Genomic DNA, 22,266 nt, shown 5'->3' with positions numbered 1-22,266 from the left:
ATCCCACCTTTAAGTGCACATCTACTTGTTATGCATTTCCTTTAATTTCACTGTCACAACAGCTGTTCAGTATTGCCCCCGTGAAAATGTGAACATGCCAAAAAATTGCTAAGTTTTCAAAACTGTTTTCAGTCTCATTTTTGTTTTGGTTAAATGTTGGTAAGTCGTAGACCGTTCAAACACAGTATTACCAATCCATACTGTATGCCTTTATAGGCTACCGCTTATTAGTTTGGGAGAATGCCCCTTTAAACATGTGTACCTCAAGTGGCTTGAAATACTTTAAACAGCTTGTATTAAGATGGTCGTGTTTATAAGGCCACGTCTCCCTCCAAATAAAATAAATGTGCAAAAAGAAAAAAAAAATGATTTGTTGATTTTATATATCACAAAAGAGATCTTTCGATTAAATACCATGATAAACTTGCAGATGAACATCTAGGAGTAACCTAATAAGCATAAAACAAGCGTGGACTGAAACTGATATTAAAATCGAATCAATGTGTTACTTTGGGCGATGAGAAATGCTTGATAACTACTTCTTTTTATTTTACAAATCGACGTTAGTCTCCTCGGTGAAACATGGAAGACACTAAGCAAAAGTGAATGGAATGGACCGTAACTATATTGTACCGAAAACCGCCTGGTTTCGATAGGTTAATACGTAAGCTAGTTTGTAGAGGTCACCTTTCCGTTGAGCTCGTAGAGGTAACATATCTATTTGAAGGGTACGTAGGGTGGGAGGCATGGGCGGCGATCATGGGGGGACGGGGGGGACATGTTCCCCCAATATTTTAGGTGGGGGGGATATAGTATCTAATATCCCCCCCCCCCCAATATTTGGTGGCATAGTTTTTTTTAAGCATATGTTTTGTATTTTTTTTATGACATCGCTAGTAATTTCAAAATAGAAAATGCTTAGACGCAACTTACAAGGCCTGAGAAGTGCCATTTCCAGCGATCTGGGAGGCATTTTCGGCCAAAATTTTCTTTTGCGCTTTGCGCCAACTAATGGGGGCGCTAAGCTTAGAAAGTCTGGGTACAAGCTTTGCCCCTCTCTTGGCAAATTCCTCGCAAGGCGCCTGTCTAACCGTGTCACAATTTGTTATTATATATGACCGAAAGTAGTTTTTACTTTTTTTCGAAATGAATAGCTAGACGGACCGCATCCGTAATGAAATTTGGTTTGCATCTTGTGTAAGTACGTATATGATCCACATCGAGATAGGTTCACCAGGTTTCCATTTGGCCTCTTTCCTACAAGATTTCTAACCGCAGGTGCGTAGCCAAGGGAGGGGGTATGAAGAGTGGGGACCGCCCTCCCCCTCGAGCATATTTTTTTGGTATTTTTTATGATATCGAAGTTTTATAGTAACCGTTATAAGAGGTTTTAATATTTGTACACCGATAATTTAACTGTGTCTGAATTTGCGAAAATTCCTTGACCAACATTCTTCATCATATTTCCCTCTTCTCGTGCAATTTTGACCGGTCTGTTAGGGGTTGAGGGGGTTTTTCTATATTGGTTGTCCATGGATGAAATTTTGTACAACATTATGGGTATGTTTTGAAGTGAATTTATTATTCAAATTCTGAACAAATAATGGGCTTAAAACCTTGAAAGGTGGGGCTGATGGGTATTGTGGGGCGTTACGTAGAATTACCTACAAAAGCAATGATCCACAGGAGATGCAATGAGGTCGAACATGATGTGTGACTGGTGACAATCTTGAAAAAAAGGTTATGAATGAAAAAAAAACTATAAGGAAAAACTTGGTTTCTCAGGCAAAAGTGTACATCTGGTTGGTCAATTTCAAGCCCGAAAAGTGCCATTTCCGGTGATCTGGGGGGCTATCAAAACCAGAAATTTTCTTGTACGCTGCGCGCCAACCAATGGTGGCGCTCCGCTTTGATAGTAATTCGCCTGCATCCACGCAAATGTCCCCCCCCCCCCCCAATATTTGAAACAGATCGCCGCCCCTGGTGGGAGGAATATGGGAGGTAATGCATGCTTATATTATGCAGGGACGAAGTATGGAGTCGAGAGTCGACCCCCATTGGTCGCGGTTCAGACAGGTAAAGGCAATGACTCGCCCAAACCAAGTGCCGCGCTCTGAAAAAGTTGCTTGCAAGTGAAGTTTTCTGCTTGTCGCTACAAAATGCAGACAGTAATGAAACGTGATACATGTTATCTTTAGCTGGACCTGAGATGTCCATCGCTGTACCGTTTGTACATTGTGCTGTGGGTGTTGAAAGCAGCTGTATGTACTGACTGTACACTAGTGTCTAATTACCGAAGGTAGCAAGCTGTGTGCGTATTTTCTGGTATCGATGGTGGTGTCTAACACATGTTACACCTCATTCGAAACTAGGTCAGATTACCGGCATTAGACGTTTCTTTTTGCGCGAGTATTCATGCACCCTTTAATGACCGTTGATTGGTCAGGTCTTTACTGCGGGCATAGCCTAATATTATGTATATATTGTCCTCCCTGACGCTATGACACTATGGAGCAGTGCTAATCGGGTGGATTGAAGAGAGAACCTACATCTCTTCTTCCCAAGCTTATTTTTAGAAGATAAACTAGGCCTATCTGCCAGCCTTAAATTTGCCTTGTGTTAAAAGAGTAGGACCATGTAAGGAATTACATGTAAGGCGTGCCAAACGTCCTGCGCAAGGCCCGACACATTTGCACTGCCCGACATCTTAGCACTGCCCGATACATGCACAGGGCCCGGTTCACAGGCAGTGGCCGACCCGTAGCAGTGTATAGTGTAAGGAATGCCCGACTATATAGGTAGTGTGTAAATATGTACAGTATTTAGAGACATTCAATATATTATGAAACTTTACAATATCCTCTCCAATGTTTTGTGTGTGATGTTTTGTTCTATTTTACAAGCCGCATGCCCCCTTCCCGGCCCCTCCTTTCGACCCGAAGCTTCCGGTTACACCGCTGACGTAGGTTACACTATCTATTCCTTTTTTGCCTTTCCAAGGGATTCGTGATACACCTTGGACATAACATTGTAGTGTTCACAGTTTCGATGCAAGGGGATTGAGGTTGAGTCTTGTATGATCATTTTTTAATCCTTTTGGTTTAGGTGCCCAGGCCTATATCTTAGGTGACCCTTTTTACAAATTGTAGTTAGACCGAAGGTACTGAATGGAATTCCATATAGTAATAGTGGTGGGTGTGTTGGGGGTTACTATAATGTAGCTAAACATATACCTGTCCCTGTTCATAACCAAGTGTATAGAGGAACCTTAAAATATTTTAGTAAGGACAAGGGGAAGAGGCAAGTTTCATTTATGTTAAGGGAATTACATTACATGATATCAGACCCAGAGTATAAGAAGGAGGGATGACTGTAGAAGAGGGAGGATGGATGGCGTTATATGTATTGTAGAGAAGGGAGGACGTTATATGTATTGTAGAAGAGGGAGGGAGGATGGATGGCGTTATATGTATTGTAGAAGAGAGAGGATGGATGGCGTTATATGCATTGTACAAGAGGGAGGATGGATAGCATAATATGTATTGTAGAGAAGGGAGGATGGGTGGCGTTATATGTATTGTAGAAGAAGGAGGATGGATGGCATGATATGAACTGCAGAAGGAGAGGGAGAAGGGATTGCAATATATGACCCGTAGAAGAGGGAGGCGGGTTGGTATGATATGAAAAATGTAAACATTTTTTTATTATTATTAACTATGGATTATCTTTTCAACTCTCGAATAACAAGACACATTATTCGATAATTAACCACTCCAGGTCACAAATTAAACTGTAAAACTGACCGAACTACGTTGGCTTTTTCTATTACAGGAGACAACCAATAGTAATAATTTTCAGGAACCAAAACAAATCGACATTCTATAACATCAGTATACAACTAGCCTTCCGTTATGATCGATTTATTCAACGAAATTTATTACAGTACATTATATCTATCAACCAAACATGTATTGTGCATGCATAAATGATAAGACTACAGTTGTTACCATCAAGCTTAACACTGACCAAACAGGTAATCTGTTTTCATATCCTTAAAAAAAAAAAAAATTGGGAATAGTAAACTATGAAGACTGGCACAGAATGATCTTCGTTCAGTCTGTAACATGATAATGATCAATTTATCGATTAACCTTTATTAATATTAATCTACTCAATAGCGCCCAACTATTTGATTGAATTTTATTCAACTATTTACAGCATTGATATAAAAAATTCTAAATATAAACCAGATACACCTTATCTGAAATCATGCATTTCCTGTTGTAATTATCTGGCACTTTTGGCATTGCAACTGAGAAGACGATTAAAAGTCACATCAGTCATAAAAGTAATGAGTTGTTTCTTATGAAATTTGTTACAAAGACGGTTTGTTGTCTTAGAGTGTATTCATTGGTTGATAAGTAAACACAAATATTTCTTGACAGTGAAAATCTGAGTACAAATATCCACATAGTACTGTATGGATAACTGGCCATTGGATAATGTGGCACTATAGCTAAGTTAAGTTTATTCGGCGGCTTGGGTCAAATTTCATCTCTTCATTAAAAAAATTAAAAAAATCATTTTTGCCAGGTATTTCCTTCATCTATTATATTCAAACACAAGAATTCAACAGACTTTAAATGAGCTAATATAATTTATCAAATTTGTTTGTTATTTTCATTATTGTGATTAATTGGTTTCCCAGATTGGAGATTTTGGAACACCACTCAAGGCAGGGATGAGTGCCTCGTAGACTTTGATGCCTTCCAGGAAGACGTCCTCGTTGATGAATTCATTGTGATCGTGGAGAAGGATCGGTGTGTTCTTCATGGGTGAAAATCCGATGCATGGGTAGCCTGCCATCCGTAAATACCTGCTATCTGTAGCTGCTGAGAAAACCTCCAAATCGAATTCGATGTCACTGGTGTGGGAGAGAAAAAAATTATAGTAGAATACAGTAGGCTACTCAGTACTGGAGACATAATCCCAAATATTATCTCACACTTATGACATTTATCATCACCAGCATCCTTAGCCCCCCTCCCCCACCCCATGAACAGCATCTTGAAGCTCTCCTCCCCACCACCTGTTCATGAGCAGCATCCCAAAGCCCTCCTCCACCACCCAATGTCCATGAGCAGCATCCCAAAGCCCTCCTACCCCACCCCATGTCCATGAGCAGCATCCCAAATTCCTCCCCCCATCCTATGAGCAGCATCCCAAAGCCCTCCTACCCCACCCCATGTCCATGAGCAGCATCCCAAAGCCCTGCTCCCCCACCCCATGTCCATGAGCAGCATCCTAAAGCCCTCCTCACCACCCAATGTCCATGAGCAGCATCCCAAAGCCCTCCTACTCCAACCCATGTCCATGAGCAGCATCCCAAAGCCCTCCTACCCCACCCCATGTCCATGTGCAGCATCCTAAAGTCCTCCTCCCCCACCCCATGTCCATGAGCAGCATCCCAAAGCCCTCCTCCCATCCCATGTACATGAAAAGCAACCCGAAGCCCTCCTCCCCACCCAATGTCCATGAGCAGCATCCCAAAGCCCTCCTACCCCACCCCATGTCCATGAGCAGCATCCCAAAGCCCTCCTCCCCCATCCCATGAGCAGCATCCCATAGCCCTCCTACCCCACCCCATGTCCATGAGCAGCATCCCAAAGCCCTGTTCCCCCACCCCATGTTCTTGTGCAGCATCACAAAGCCCTCCTCCAGAACCCCATGTCCATGAGCAGCATCCCAAAGCCCTCCTCCCCACCCAATGTCCATGAGCAGCATCCCAAAGCCCTCCTACCCCACCCCATGTCCATGAGCAGCATCCCAAATTCCTCCTCCCCATCCTATGAGCAGCATCCCAAAGCCCTCCTACCCAACCCCATGTCCATGAGCAGCATCCCAAAGCCCTGCTCCCCCACCCCATGTCCATGTGCAGCATCACAAAGCCCTCCTCCCGAACCCCATGTCCCTGAGCAGCATCCTTAAGCCCTCCTACCCCACCCCATGTCCATGAGCAGCATCCTAAAGCCCTGCTCCCCACCCCATGTCTATGAGCAGCATCCTAAAGCCCTCCTTTACACCTCATTTCCATGAGCAGTATCCCAAAGCCCTCCTCCCCCACCTCATGTCCATGAGCAGCCACCCAAAGCCCTTCTCCTCAACCCCACATTTTACTTAAAATCAATAATAAAAACCTTAAAAAAGCAACTAACGAAAACCTTGTTTTATTTTGAAAATATCAACATGTTCACAACATCCTGTTAGCAGAGCTGCCATTTTCCTAATCCTATCAACAGCAGGAGATGGCTTTGCTTTCTTTAGCATCCCTTTGCTATTGGTTTCATATCGTCAAGGGATAAATAAACAATCAATGTCCACAACTTCAAAGGCTCCTAAAAGTTTTGACCGTTTTAGTAAAAATATATAAACATATTACTGATTAAGAATGAAAATCACAAGAAATACAATCACTAAAGACTGCTAGCGCGATAGGCTGACAGTGTATCAGTACTGTGAATTTCTTCAGTTTTTATGCCCATGAACATCTTGTGCGACTTATTTTAGAAGATATTTCACTAACACCTCTAGAGGCTGAGGGTACAGTATATATGTGAGTGTTTGTTAATCTAACATGTAAACTGACTTCGCACATGTGAAGTTGATATCAACCAATCATGAAAGGGTTCATAGACAAAACTTTTACCGTTCGTTAAATGTCTCCTCAAAAGCCGTCCACCACGGAAGCTTGTTACTGAGCTTGGTAATATTGCTCTCGAACAACTATTATTAATAACAAGGAAGAAAATAAGAATTTGAATAAACAATTTCACAAAATAGATTAATTTGATTAGACATCTATTTTCATTTGCATATATTAGAAACAAAAATTGCCAAAATTATCTCTCACTGACTTTTGTGACAACTTCACCACCACGGAAGTAGTAATGGGAAGAGAAATATATGTAGTAATAATAATACTAATCATAATACATTTTGTGTAAAAACACTCAAATTCAACTCACATGTGGAAACTCATGACTGACACCATCTCCGGCATCTGCACACCAACCCTCTACCATTTTCTTTAGTTCCTTGGAGAGACAGAGAAAAGAAAACATGTTTGGAAAATTATCCACATACCACCAAACCCCCACACCACACAGCCCAAACCACTGGGGCATTAATACCAGTTTTACAAATACTGTCGCCACATTCGCAAAACTCTTTCATCCCAAGACCGACCATGAATGCTATCATAAATGTGTCCAGGGATGTGCTCACACTGGGCGGCACCAGGCGGCTGCGCCCAGCAGTTCTGATTGCCGCCCAGCACAGTATTTTAAACATTTCCGCCCTGGCACTTTTTTGATGATAATTTAAAATTTTTTACTATGACCAAAATTTGGGAGAATACATGGCACAGAATAGGAAAAATAGCACCACCTAAGCATACTTCATGTGCGAAATTTGTCCAGTGGGGAGGGGTAGCCCACCCATGAGATCCCTCTCCCAGGGTGTGGATCACACTACCGCACAATCTGCCCGGCACTCAAATATTCCTGAGCACATCCCTGTGTGACCATACGTAAGATACCAGTCACTGGCAGTAAAGAATGCCGTTGATGTGCTCGAATGCATCGTGATGCCTATCAGTGATCAACGGTTGCTACGGTGATTTGCCAGATAGGTGACTCACACTATGATTACAACAGCATGACATACCAGTAGAATTCCAATTAGATTCTCAGTTGCAGTACTAGTACAGATCCAGCACGGTGTATACCGGTACAAGTAACTATGCTAACAGTATGAGCATGGGTATGGACTCACTACATATCTGCCTGCATAGTCAATGTGAGGACAATAAGAGATGTGTTAGTCATGGTCACCGCTTGCAGCAAGTCTAGATCAACATAGCAGCTATTGACCAAATTTTCTTCCCCAATAAAGACAATGTGCATTTTAATCAGCAAGCAATTAGAAAACAGCAATATTTTATATACTATAACATATAATCAATAACACTCATGACAGAGAGAGAAAGCGGCATTTTTCAGAGAGACTTACCTCTTCAGATAGGCCTTCAGACAACCTTACATCAAACACTGCTTTCAACTCCATTGGTACCACATTGTATGCAACACCACCCTGTGAAAAGAAATGATAAAAAAAATTAATCCACTCAGCTTAAATATTAACACTGTTTGCAAAATGTATACAACATTTTTCTACAGACTCCGCTATGCAGAGTCTATCAAACAACTTCCTTTCACCAAGAAGACAAGGTATTCACCTTCTTTATCTTGTTAAACTTTTATAGGTCTGAAAGACGCAATCTAGTAAGCACTTCACAGGGCTGTATTTTACGTTTAATTTGCCACAAACTGATAATGTATGTATGCATGTATGCGTGTATGTATGTATTTTAGATCCTCCTGCAAGCAGGAACTTGCGAAGAAGCCATCATTGGCTTATCAAAGCCGCAAGCTGACCGAAGTCAGTCTCTTAGATTCATATTTAACGTCCATGATTATGAATTGTCAACAACTCTGTAACTGGACGACATATATTAATCGTGGAGTGACTCGAACTCGGGATCTTATGATTGAAAGGCATAATTGAAAGGCATGATTGAAAAGCATAATGATTCTATATTGGACTGTGAAGGGAATTACGAAAACCTGAAAACTTTAAGATTTAACCGAAATTAAAACAAACATGACAGATATGGTTCTAAATTACAACATGTGACAACTATGATACTGTTTTACATTAAACCGGATAATTGCCCCAAATGAAGTACTTCTAGTGTTTAATTTTCAACTAATAACTGTGTTCAAAAATTCTTTAAATATGCCACTTTGCTTATAAAGCAATCATTCATCAACAAACACTTACTTGAATCATTGTCAAATTCAAAGTAGAAACATCACCGAGTTTAAGATTCTCTGTCTCCATCCTAAGAAATGCAGCAGTAGAAAAAAAATGTTCTACTAGATGTAATGGTAAAGAATTAGCTGAAAAATGCTCTCATCCCCAACAACAATACTAGCAATGCATTCCCTCCCCTCCCCTCCCCCTCAGTTCTAACACACCCAAGTATTTGGAAATAATGGTCAAATCAAAAGATACATTTATAACAACAACAACAACAATAAAGTTGATCATAAGAAAAGTCAATTACATTTCTGGAAACATTTGCAATGAAATAGGTAGATGACATGCAAACAGGAGTCAGGTCAATTTTGAGACCAGCTATGTGACTGAGGGAATGGGGAGGGGTTAATTCTCAGACCAGCTATGTGACTTAGGGAATGGGGAGGGTTTAATTCTCAGACCATCTATGCGACTGAGGTAATGGGGAGGGTTTAATTCTCAGGCCATCTTTGCGACTGAGGGAATTGGAAGGGGTTAAATTCTCAGACCAGCTATACGACTGAGGGAATTGGGAGGGTTTAAATCTCAGACCAGCTATGCGACTGGGGAAATTGGAAGGGGTAAAAATCTCAGACCAGCTATGCGACTGGGGAAATTGGAAGGGGTTAAATTCTCAGACACGCTATGCGACTGAGGGAATTGGGAGGGTTAATTCTCAGACCGGCTATGCGACTGAGGGAATGGGGAGGGTTTAATCCTCAGACTGGCTATGTGACTGAGGGAATGGGGAGGGGTTAATTCTGAGACCAGCTATGTGACTGAGGGCTTGGGGAGGGTTTAATTCTCAGACGGGCTATGCAACTGAGGGAATGGGGAGGGTTTAATTCTCAGACCGGCTATGCAACTGAGGGAATGGGGAGGGTTTAATTCTCAGACCAGCTATGCGACTGAGGGAATGGGGAGGGTTTAATTCTCAGACCGGCTATGCAACTGAGGGAATTGGTAGGGGTTTATTTCCCAGACCAGATATGCGACTGAGGGAATTGGGAGGGTTAATTCTCAGACCGGCTATGCGACTGAGGGAATGGGGAGGGTTTAATTCTCAGACCGGCTATGCAACTGAGGGAATGGGGAGGGGTTAATTCTCAGACCAGCTATGTGACTGAGGGAATGGGGAGGGGTTAATTCTCAGACCAGCTATGTGACTGAGGGACAGAGGAGGGGTAAGCGGTAAGGTTTCTCTCGTAAACACAAAAGTATTGCTCGGTTCTCTCTCTCAAAAGGAAGAAGGGCGAGTCACCTCCAAAATCCACTATTTGATCCAAAATCCATGATTTGCTCAAAGTTGTTGACATGTTTAATGGAAGGTATTAAGGTAGCCTACAAGTGATTAGTTGTTTTGGAATTTTTGAAACTTCACCCACACCTCTGCCTGTATCAGTAGGTAAATCCATGTAACTGATAAAACACAACGAGATATAGCTAGCAGCATCTGTAATCCCTCATCAAAGTATATTTCGTTTGCTTCAATGCTAGAGTACAGGTGAAGAAGACACCATTACCTCTTTTTCTCCTTCTCTCGGAAAGCATGCGCAGAGGTGATGATTTTTTGCTGTTAGGGTGAAACAAAGAGACCACTTGCTTTAAAGAAGACAGTGGACATCTCATGCTACGATAAAGTAGAAAACTTTGAGTAGCTGTAATAAATTCATATAGTAATGGATAGGTCACACATGAAAACTATATCCCCAAATATTGAGAGAAAAGAAATAAAAAAATACCAACTTTAGTAAATGATGATATATAAAATGAATAAAATGTGCAGATATTTTCTCAATAACCAATGCAAATTTCACTGACGATGAGATTATGAATGCAGTCTGATAGGAAGAAGAAGAAGGATGTACCATTTTCTCCCCAACGTAATTTTCAATGAACCTTGACCCGTGTCCGGTATCTCCTGTGCATGTAATTTCAAGACCTGGAATAGAAAATGGAAGTGTAGCTTTGTTTAGTTTTCTAGTGATACTTAACATCGGTCGTTTAATGAAACGAGACGTAACAGGAATGTTTGCATAGCAGTCAACATTTTCTTGCTAAGGGAATATTGTTTGTCTTCTGAGAATAATAACTGGTCTGTTCATGATAAACTAAGACAAAATACAAATAATTCAATTGGTAGAGACGATGTCAATCATTCTGCTGTTGCCAGACACAATCTTAAAGTTTCAACACACTCTATAGAAATCATTACAATTAAAAAGTCATGCTATGTGGTTTCACTTGCAAATTACTACAGAAAATATATTATAATTTTTCCCCCTTAAATGGTAAATTTTGACTATGGATACATTCCTTTACATAATTAAACATTCCTTATGAATTTGTTATCTTCATGAAACCATTTTATTAAAACAAAATGATATCTGCTAAGTAAGGCATTACCCCCCCCACACACACACACACCACACATACCCACCCCCTCCACCCCCCCCCCCCACCGAAAAAGCAAATTCATGAAGTTAAATTTGATTTACTATGATGTAATTAGTACTTCAAATCTACATTGACACAAACACTCGTGAAGCAGAATATAACTTGTTTATCATATTTCTTAAGTTTCAGTTGATTAACCATCATTGCTTAATTAGCTCAAAAGTTGCTGGTTTGTTTTTAGTACAAAGTGAGATAATACCAACCAACACAACTTGTGTGAAAACAAAATATATAAACCTTGTTCATTTTTTGCATTGAAGATACTATTGTTATTTTTTCTTTTCTTTCCATTTTTTTGGTGGGAAAAGGAGGTGCGGTGAAGGAGAAATGGCAGTTTGGAGGATAGGCCACTTCTAGAACACATTTACTATGTCAAGATACCAGCATATAGTACTGAACTGTACACTCTGTATACTTACGTACACTGCCACGTTCACCATAGAACACAGTGTACTTGTCTTCTGGGTTTGCAAGACCTAACAGGAGCAAAAAATAAAATTTCATTACATATCACAAAAGATGCAAACTTTTAAAAGATATGTATTGTAAATTAGAATCCTACATTTAATATTCTAAGTAAGTATGGATACACTACCCCCCCCCTTTGACCTCCTGTTTGGTTACTATATACTTTTATATGGACAAGCAAACAGAAATAAATGCCACACCTACTTTCAATCTTTGTTGTGGAAAGTCACTTTAAATCTGTTCAAAATTTGCATAAAATTTCAAAAAGATAAAAAATCCTTGCTTCTTTCAAGGTTCAATGTAACTTGTTCCCTAAAGATCAACACAGAAGCTAAAAGTGTTCCTATATAGCTATTGATGGAAGACTCGATGCTTTGCAAGGACTATTAAAATTTTTACACTTTGGCACATCTGGGCGTGCCGACCTGTCGTAAAGTTTAAGGTCAGGTCACCGCTTCAAATATTCTCTACAAGGAAATGTTGACAAGTTAACACAGCTTATCTTTGACTGAAAGCAAACAACTTATAAATTGTGTCGTGGTGGTTTCTTTCATCTCTACTGTTTACGAATAAGGTTCATATATAGGAAATTAATGCTGCTGGAATTGACACAGAGATTATAAATTGTATTTGCAGGGATGTGCTCACACAGGGGGCGGGGGGGGGGAGGTTACTGCTCCCTGTACCGAAGGGGAACACAAACCTTCATCGAGTGTGAATCCTACATTCATTTCCTTGAACGCTTGTAAAGTTACTAGCTCCCTCATTCCACTTCCTCCGATTTCCTCATCTACAAAAAAAGAACAAAAAAAGAAAAAGAGAGGTAATTTTGAAAGAGAGCTGCTCTAATGACAATGCAGTATTCCTATATTAAAAGGCAAGAGAAAAAAAAAAGGACCTTTTGAAAAACTGTATCCATATTGAGTAATCGTCTTTGAGGGCAAGGCCTGAATTTCTCACATCAGCAACAACTTCCCTGTGAGGCAAACTGACAATTTACTGGTCTTATCAAGACATATATATGACATGTCATTGTAATAATAAACACAGAAACAAAATGATAGCTGGATACATATATACTTTCAAGTCCACGCATCAGTAACCATGACAACATTCAAATTCAAAAGGCCTAGAGTTTTTACTTTCGTACTCACCAGGAACGATTGTGAGGTATATGTTCCTCAGCGGCTGGAATCCTGATGCCCTCAACCTCTTAATGGCTTCAATGTATCTGTCAAAAAGTCAAACACTGAGGGTTTTATAATCATTAGCAAATTTAGATCTAATCCTCTTTGATAGCTAAATCTGGTGAACAAATGAAAAATTCAAAAGTGTAATTTTAAGTTGTTACTCTCTGTCTGGGTAAGAATCTCACTAATTTCTACCATCGGCTGAAGTGACTACAGTCCGACCGGAGTCATCAAAGAGGTGTCCAGGTGAGAATTCTCACCATGTCACAAATTGACGACAACCACTGTTGCGAAGAAAAAAAAATGCAAAACTTTTTTTTTAACTGTATCTTTTTCCCCTTAAAAGTGACAATTTTTCAAACACAAACGATACTCACTGAATGGTAACACTCTTCATATCCTACAGACAATGGAAATAAAAATGAAACAATCTATAAACTGCATACAAAAAGAATAAAAAAACATATTCATTGACCATCAGGTATAAAGAAGCAAAGTTAGAAACAGACTGCAGCTTGATTCAAACCTTCCAGGAATGTATGTGTTTATCCAGGCAAACCAATTGGTGCAAGTTGTTTGCTGTTGTGAAAGATGCTTGACAGAAAAAAAAGAGCTATTAGACTGATTACACCGAAACGTTCTATATGAAAGTGTAGCGTTATCTTTAATGCATAAACCAATTATATGTTAACAAAGATTTTAAAAAGTGTCTTCAAGAATTCGGAAAGGAAAATTGTTGATATGTTCGTTTCAATGAATCCATGGATTCATTCATAAAGGTCATGACCTCAACTCCATCTCACCACTGCACGTTACAAAAACAGTAGAGTTAATCCTCAAAAACAACACCTATAAGACTACAACTTCTTCAAATGAAGAAAACAACCTCTTTCAGCATGTCTTATCCACCATTATAAATCATGTGTCCTTATGTTTTAGAGCAATCGTTTGTATGTTGTTCTGTCATTTTGTTCAGAACCGCACCCATATTTCACTATTTCTTTTCCCATGGTATGATTGTGCAATTAGCTAGTGTTTGCACGGGTTATCTGGGTACCCGGGTACCCGCCCGACGCGATACTACCCGGTTCCTAATTTATTACCCGAATCCTATACGCAAAGTGTGATTTAAAAAAAAAAAATGGCAAACCGACGGTTAGGCAGATTTCCCATTGACTTAGTGTGTTGTTAGGCTACAATGTGGTCGAAGATAACATCAATTACAAAGCTAGCCGTCCGACGCGATACTACCCGGTTCCTAGTTTAATACCCGAATCCTACGCAAAGTGTGATTGTTTAAAAAAAAAAATTGCAAACCGATGGTTAGGCAGATTTCCCATTGACTTAGTGTGTTGTTAGGCTACAATGTGGTCGAAGATAACAGCAATAACGAAAGCTTTCCATAGATATCTTATAACTGCGTCACAATTTCAGCTAATAAACAGATGGCTAGGCTAGATTACCCCCATTGACTTAGTGTGGTGTTAGGCAACCATGTGGTCGGACGTTACAGCAATAACGAAAGAATTCCATGGATGTCTTATAACTGCGTCACAACTTCAGCAAATAAACAGATGGTTAGGCTTAGCTAGATTTCTCTTTGACTTAGTGTGGTGTTAGGCTACCATGTGGAATATTTATTCATTCGTTTATTTCATAGAAGGAAAGGCTCACAAGGATTTTACGAGATGTTTATGGATTGTAGACGGGATAATTAAAAAATAGTAATCGCAAGTAGCTTTTTACTAATCGTTTTTTCCAAATGCGATCAAATTGCGCGAATCGCGCAATCTCGCGGCTAATGCGAACCCTGGGCTTGCATAATAGATACTAGTAACAGTAACAACTGTTTAAGAGCTAAATTGGATATTTATATGGTTTGATCCAATAGACGTGCACGAGCAAGCATAAGCAGCGGCGGCAGTGCGATGTTAGTAGTAATGCTAATCAAGTTAAAGAAAGAAACAAAAGCAAATAAAAATTATTAAGGAAGGTTTTATACCGTATCTTACACCTACGTATTTGAACATGAAAACATTGTCAGTAGAGAATATAATGCATTTATTACAGCAACCACTATGTTATTTCTTGAAAATCGTGATACACGAGGGTAAACACATTTTTTCCGGGTACCAGGATACCCGACGGGTAACGGCCCTCGGGTACCCGGTTCCCGATTTTTGGACCCGTGTAAACACTACAATTAGCCAGTACTTATTGCTCATATATATGGCAATATCTACCTGAGTTCCTCTGGCGTAGATGTTACCCTCTTCGCTCTTCTCAGCACCAAATGGATCCCACTTCCAGTGCTCCTGTCGGACACAAACACACAAGAAACTCGCTTGTTACAGACAAAATCACATGAAAGCCAAACGGTAAAGCGGGACACCCACCCCCCACCCCCTTCCCCCAAACTGAACATGACCTGCCCAAGCTTGTTCGTCTTATTACCTCACGTTTGTGAATAGACCACGACTTACCAAGAATTACAATAGCCAGTCTTATTGTCGCAACTGTTGCAGTCTAGAAAACCCAACACACTTTGGCTTTGTCATACGTAGGAGAGGATTTCTGTGCAGTGTTCATAACCACAACTGTAGAGGTTCAACAATTGTAAACAATCACATGGAAATCATTTTGCATGTGACCTACAAACTTGCACCGGTCATTACCAGTAGTAAAAGAATTTTAGCAAAGTCAAATCAGAATTCACCTTTTGAAGGCAGAAATTTGCAGAGAATAAAGATAAATTAATCCTTGCATAGATAACTCTTCACAAGTGTGGCACTCCATATTTTTACTTTGTGTTGGGAAGAGAGGAGTGGGGGGGGGGGGGTGTCAGGTGTCAATTACCTCAAATTGATTAGTGTGTCACTTTGGAAGCAGGCAGACATTGTGTGTTTCCTCTTTTCTTGTATTACTTTGGCAACCCTGGTCCTTCTATTCATCCAACCCTTGATCTGCTTCCAAACACCAATTCTTTCTCTTCACCTGAAAGTTTCTTCAAAGGAAAAACCAGAAAACATACCATGTAGACTGGTACAACATCCATATGAGAATTTAGAAGGAGACACTTCAATGATGGATCTGTTCCTTCCCACTTCATGATCAGGACTGGATCTCCTGTCTTCAGCTGAAAAAAGAAAATGCACAAAGTCAATGGAATGTAATGAAGGGAACTTGTAACACATACCAACCTATATTAAAGTGTACATTGCAATACTAAACAGCAGCAAATGAAACACACACACACAAAAAAAATACTTTATCAAAAGTGCTTTAAAATGATACACTACACAATTAATATTAACATATTAATATAATTGTTTACTTACATAAAACCTTCCAATCTTTCATACATAGGACAGTTCTCGACATCAATGCCGCCAAAATATGTTGAAACTTACTTTAAAAGATTGGCACTCTAGGCCTGCTTCTTCTCCAATGCTTAACAGCAATTTCACAGCACCATCTGGAGGAATAAAATTGATCATATGTTTTCACATTAAAAATTGTCAGTGTACCTTCACTTACCGGCATAACATGACTGGTTTACTATTCTGAGGTTCTCCCACAAGTTATGGTCACATCACGGCAACACGTATACGGTTTGCTGCATCCTGCACGGTCTATTTATACTCAAATAATGGCACAATGTCTGTTACTGTCTTTTCACTTTCACTTACCGTAAACGGGTTCTGGATGGACCGTCTTGCATCTAAGATACTCCCTAAACGTTGTAACCACTTTCTCTTCAGTCTTTGCCTTCTTGGAAGCCATTTTGTAGCTAAATTAATGATGAAAACAAGAGATTATATACGATTGTAATGTAACTATGTAGTTATATATCCCCATCATATCACTTTAAGCATACATGCTTTCATGCCTCTTTGTCTTAAGAGTAACTACTTACTTCCTCTTCCCGAGTTTATTCACCCCTCACCCACATCCTAGTCGTGTAAGCCCTCTTTGTCTTAATTCCATGAAATATCATGCTTAACCACAGATAACAACCTATTGTATCTCATTTGTATTAAAATGTGGTTAGTCATACTCTCTTCTATGTGCCTTAGTAATTATAAGTAAGAGTCTATGACCAGGAGTTTATGTCACAGGGTGGTTATCCCCCCTTCTCAGGAAGTTGGAATGACTTAAAGACATTGAAGACTCGCCCCAAACTGCGTGCAGCGCTCTGCAAAAGTTAACTTTTCGTTGCTTGCAAGTGAAGTTTTCTTCTTGTCGCTACAAAATGCAGACAGTAATGAAACGTTATACCTTGTTATCTTTAAGTAGAATTAATTCTACTTATTTAATAATGGAGCACTGAACTAATTAAGCTGGAGCACCCCCACGTAACAATGTAGAGAGAGAGATAAGACTAGAGTTGAGTAATTTTACCTAATTTATGAAAAGATAAAGTGCTAAAATACAATTTAAACGATGTACTGTGCACTGATACATGTATCTTTAAAGCCAAAATGAGTACCAAACTACTGAACAACAAATTTTCAAAGACAATGAGGGGAAATTAAAAATACATAGAAGCAGAAGAATGCACTTATGCAATTATATGGTATACCAGCTAAATTATTCGCTGGGCACACAATACCTTATTGAAGTATGTAGATCTAATATTCATCTGAGAAAACTTTTTTCCTTTTATTTGGAGTAGTTGTATTGTATTGTATGGTATGCATGGCATTGTATTAGATATGCAATATTATGTATAACATAACTTAGGGCCTTACATTTACACTTGCACCTATGTTACAGAACAATGTCTTCCTGTTAACTATTAGTAAAATAGGCTACGGGATAACGCAGTATAAAGACTCTTGTGAAAAAACTTTACACTCACAGGCACTCTCAACATTTAATCATGGTAATAATAGCCTCGACCTAAAGGTAGAAGAATAAATAGTGTATGAGCATTGTTGGAACCCAGAGGATACTATATGGCTAGCGTTAATCTAATTTAAGTAAGGCAGCACCTCAGTAGGCCTAGGCCAAAGTAAGGCCGAGCCTATGCCTATGCAGAACCGTCTAATGTTCTTGATCACAATTTGCATTAAGTTAGGCTAGGTTCCCCTGCTTAACATTTCTAATCTTCCATAAGCGGTGAAAGATACCGGTACAAACTTTGTTACTAAAACTACAGATTACAGAATCCTTACCCGCAACTTTGATTCACCCAACAAGTATACTAACATAACTTCGTTGTACTTCCAATGTGTGAGCTGAGATCTGCGAAACTGCAGCGCAAGTACCAGTCGGCAATAGAACAGTATGTTACACCAAAAGCGATGCTGCTGTAAAAAGGTGGCGCTACTACTCTAAATAAGCGATGCTACTGCTACTACAGGCGGCGATGCTACTGTAAATTAGTGGCGCTACTACCCTAAACGGAAGGTGCTACTACTCCAAATTGGAGACGCTACTACCCTGTATCCAAGGCGTGTTTCCACGGCGTGTTTCCAAAACAATATGTATAGAGGGGGTTATCATGAAGGTCAACCTCCACGCCGCGTGTGGTTAATCAAACCACATTTTTAACAAAGCTATTATTCCCCACAGGAAACTCTCGCGAGGTCGATCGGCGGTTAAACTCCTTTAAATATAGAAAGAAACTGCAGAGTGAAGTTTCTGTCGCTGATATACATTTATTGACATGAAAGGGGATAATAATTTATATGCACTGATCTTTAATGAATACAATAAACCAATTTAAAAAAAGGAAGGTGAAGGGAAGGGTAAACTACTTGAAAAAGCAAGCTATCCTTATACTGATTGTGTAAAAAATATGGAAATGTTCGAAGTGCATATACTGAGTAATTATCCTGGTTTATTTACTGTTGGCATATTGTGTCTCTCTCTCTCTCTGCTTTTACAAATTGCTAAAAGTTTCCATGTGATAGTCTCGAAGAGTTAATCGACCACAAATAGACCCACAAAGTAGTTAATGTGTTTTTAGGGACGTACGGGTTTGCGACAAGGAAGGGTGGTGTCATCTCTTTGTGACAACATACACCAAATTGATTGCTCGGTTACCTCAATATAGTTGTTATTATTATTCAAAGAAACCTGTCATCGGTTGAATTGTGGAAGTATTGATCAGACTTCCATGGTAGAACCAATGAGTTACGTATCAATTCCTTGGTAAAAATAACGTTTTCTCTCAACCCATTATTGCTACTCATTGTGGCGCGGTTGCAAACATGTCCGTAAGGAAAAGGTGTATCACCATGTAAACATTAGTATGATTTATTTTGTGTTGGGAGAATGGGGGTTCTTTACTCTGTGACTCTTGTTTCAGGTTTAAATATGTGCATGAGCCATTAACTAAAATAAGTATATGAAAGACTGTCATACTTAAAAGTTTTGTATTGTGTCATTTATAGTGTATCTATATGCTGTCATCCTGTTTGGACAGGGAGCAAGTAACAGCTCCTTGGTTTCACCACGCCAAGTTTATTACGTTCCTCGAACACAATCTACCTTACAAGATTGTATGGGTTAGGTAAATTGTAATCATGGTAACTCTGGCATTAAACTTCAATAAACGTTATAGCCTACCCACGCCCCGGTCACGGGCACATAATTCCAAAGGTGGGGACTATATTTCAATCGCTCTCCCCGAATGATTAGTTGAGGTATAGACCTTAAAGACACGCTGTGACTATGGGTTTCATGAATGTATATTTTCCTGCGGAGTGCTCTCGGAAGAATTTTACACAGTTCGGGCTTCAAATGTATGTTTAGCCTAAATCAAATTAGGTAAATAATTAGGTTTATATATACACATGGTTGTGTATGTTGAAACTTTAAATTTTGAAGAAACAAAATTCAAAAGTTGTTGTTTGTTTTCACGTTTTCCCCGAAAGCCCCCCCCCCCCGACGACTAAAACGTTACCCTTCGGACAGACTATGGAGGTATGGCCCCCTGCCCCCTCTCCTTTCATACGCCATGGATCAGCCCTTAAATGGTATTCTACGCAGAAATAGTCATTAATCTCTTTCTGATAATAATTTGAAGAGGGCACATTAAGGAGAGAACATACCTTCTTATTAATGCGTAAAAAAGAATAATTAGTTACTATTGTAAAATAATGCACTGGTCATCCAGCCTCTGAAAAGATCATGCTAGGATCGAAACGTCAGGCTTAGTCGTTGTTACACTTATGTCCAACATTTCAGCCATTTGTTGATTTGTAAAACCCATCTCTACGTATTCGCGTATCTTCTCGTCCACGTTGAACGACATTGTTTGTAATTATAGTATGGATTCTTTTTCGCGTAAACTGTTTGAATTTTCCCACAATTTAATATCGAAACTAACGTTTCATATGGTAGTAACCGTTGATACTCTCATTCTGTACAGACATGAATATGTATATGTAGGAAAACTGAAGAGTGACCTTCGCTGACCCCGTGTGCAAATTGTTTTGGAAACACGCCTTGGAAACACGCCCTGTAGGCCATGGGCCGTGGCTCTGAATTCCTTCCAGAAAATGATTCTTGTTACGTCCGGAGTGGTATTACATGAAATATAGTCTGAGTTATAGCTAATATGTCCTTAATAAAGAATCAAGTTGTTCTTTTGCTCAAAAGTGGCACATTAATATGTAATTCACAGATAAAATGTCAAATTTACCAACATAAAGAAAAACATAAGAAAAACAGCGCCCTCACTTGATCAAAAATACTTAGTCTGTCTCCAGATAGAAACAGTTTACCCCCCAAAAATTCACATTTTGATGTGGAAACCTTTATAATTGTAAAGATTATGTATGGCACAACATTTCTAAAAGTTTGTATAGGCATATGGCTATTGGAATAATATTTTTCAACTGTACTTGGTGTTTATTTGTGGTGGGGATAGGCCAGTTTGTTCATTGTTAAATTGTTGAAATACACTATTTCTAGGCAATTAATGATCCAGTAATAACAAATGAGAGCAAGGAGTTTGCCAGCATGTATACATAACATGATTGAGGAGGGGGTCATTCTTGGTGAATAAATAAGCACACTATTTCATATTCATTATAATCAAACTGGAGATTCCGATAAACTTTTTTAACAAAGTATGTCTAAACAGCCCTAAAAAAGTGACAAACTCAGATATGTTCTTCTTTTATTTATCAACTGCAAATCTTTTCAACATGTTTAGAACACCAAAGTTCACAACAGACTTCTACATGTACAATGTTTTGTTACAAGCAGCGCTTCACCTAACTACCTTAACAAAAAAACTTTAAATCTCATTTGTAATATGCATTAAAACTGTTTGTTGATCATAACATTGCACATGAAAATTCTGTAGATAGTATCAGTTAGTTGTACTCTTATGAATACCCATGGTGAATGGGTGGCACTTACTCGTCATCAACAAGTTAAACGACTGTACACACAGGACCCATCCACAAAAATCGAGCCTCGATTTGTTTGTTTGTTTTTTTTTTTGCGGGTGGGGGGGGGGGGTGTGTTTGAATGATCGCATAATCAATATTCAATAGGGTGTGGTGCACTGACTATGTCTTTGATTATTGTATGTTAAATTCCATTATGAAATGGTGTTCTAGAGACTGGTGTCAGCCACGATTAAACTAACATGAAATAAAACAACAATTTGTGTGGAAATTTGCATCAAATTGAATAAACAATAACGTGAGATATTACTTCATCAGACCATTTCGAATCACATTATAGTCCTACACCTTTTCCAACTGATACTGAAAGTTACAACAGAGTACAATTTGATTTTTTTTTCAAACTAACTGCATAGCCCCAACTCTTGACACTACTGAATTTGTTTTCTTCATGTTTGTCCTACAGATCCCTCTATTTTCTTACACATTATTTGAACATGTAACTAATGATGCACTATATTTAGTTCACACATTCCTGCATATATTTACACATCTAACAATCACAATTTTTGAGTTCACATTTTAAAAATGCTAGATTTTGAAATATTACTCCAAAGTCCAATTGATGTCTGATGTCATGCTGTGTCCACATGTACCTCTTGCAGTGGCGTAGCTACGGGGGGGCCTGGGGGGCCGAGGCCCCCCCCATGAAATCGGCTGGCCCCCCCACTGGGAATGGGGTAAAAAAAAAACACATCAGTGCGATTTGCTAATATTTTTTGTTCAATAATTTGGGAAATAGAGTTACACAATTTTCTCGTCTGCATCTGGCAGAATAAGAATAATACAATATCTGTAGTAAT

General features: G+C 39.3%; 1 protein-coding gene across 1 annotated transcript; it reads right to left on the bottom strand.

Annotated features, from left to right (window-relative positions):
• Positions 1-3,904: 3,904 nt before the first annotated feature.
• On the bottom strand, positions 3,905-18,365 carry LOC139961701 (aminoacylase-1-like). Its single transcript, XM_071961110.1, has 16 exons — positions 18,212-18,365; positions 16,724-16,824; positions 16,445-16,509; positions 16,066-16,170; positions 15,278-15,349; positions 13,412-13,434; positions 12,999-13,075; positions 12,548-12,634; positions 11,796-11,852; positions 10,788-10,861; positions 10,443-10,492; positions 8,902-8,962; positions 8,071-8,151; positions 7,026-7,094; positions 6,707-6,783; positions 3,905-4,924 (listed from the first exon to the last, which is right to left on the bottom strand). Exons 2-16 carry the CDS (start codon positions 16,815-16,817, stop codon positions 4,693-4,695), a joined length of 1,224 nt encoding a protein of 407 aa, XP_071817211.1. The 5' UTR covers positions 16,818-16,824; positions 18,212-18,365; the 3' UTR covers positions 3,905-4,692.
• Positions 18,366-22,266: the final 3,901 nt, after the last annotated feature.

The sequence above is a fragment of the Apostichopus japonicus genome, chromosome 20, assembly GCF_037975245.1.
Source record: "Apostichopus japonicus isolate 1M-3 chromosome 20, ASM3797524v1, whole genome shotgun sequence".
Classification (NCBI taxonomy): domain Eukaryota; kingdom Metazoa; phylum Echinodermata; class Holothuroidea; order Aspidochirotida; family Stichopodidae; genus Apostichopus; species Apostichopus japonicus.
This window is presented reverse-complemented; position numbering and strand designations above follow the sequence as displayed.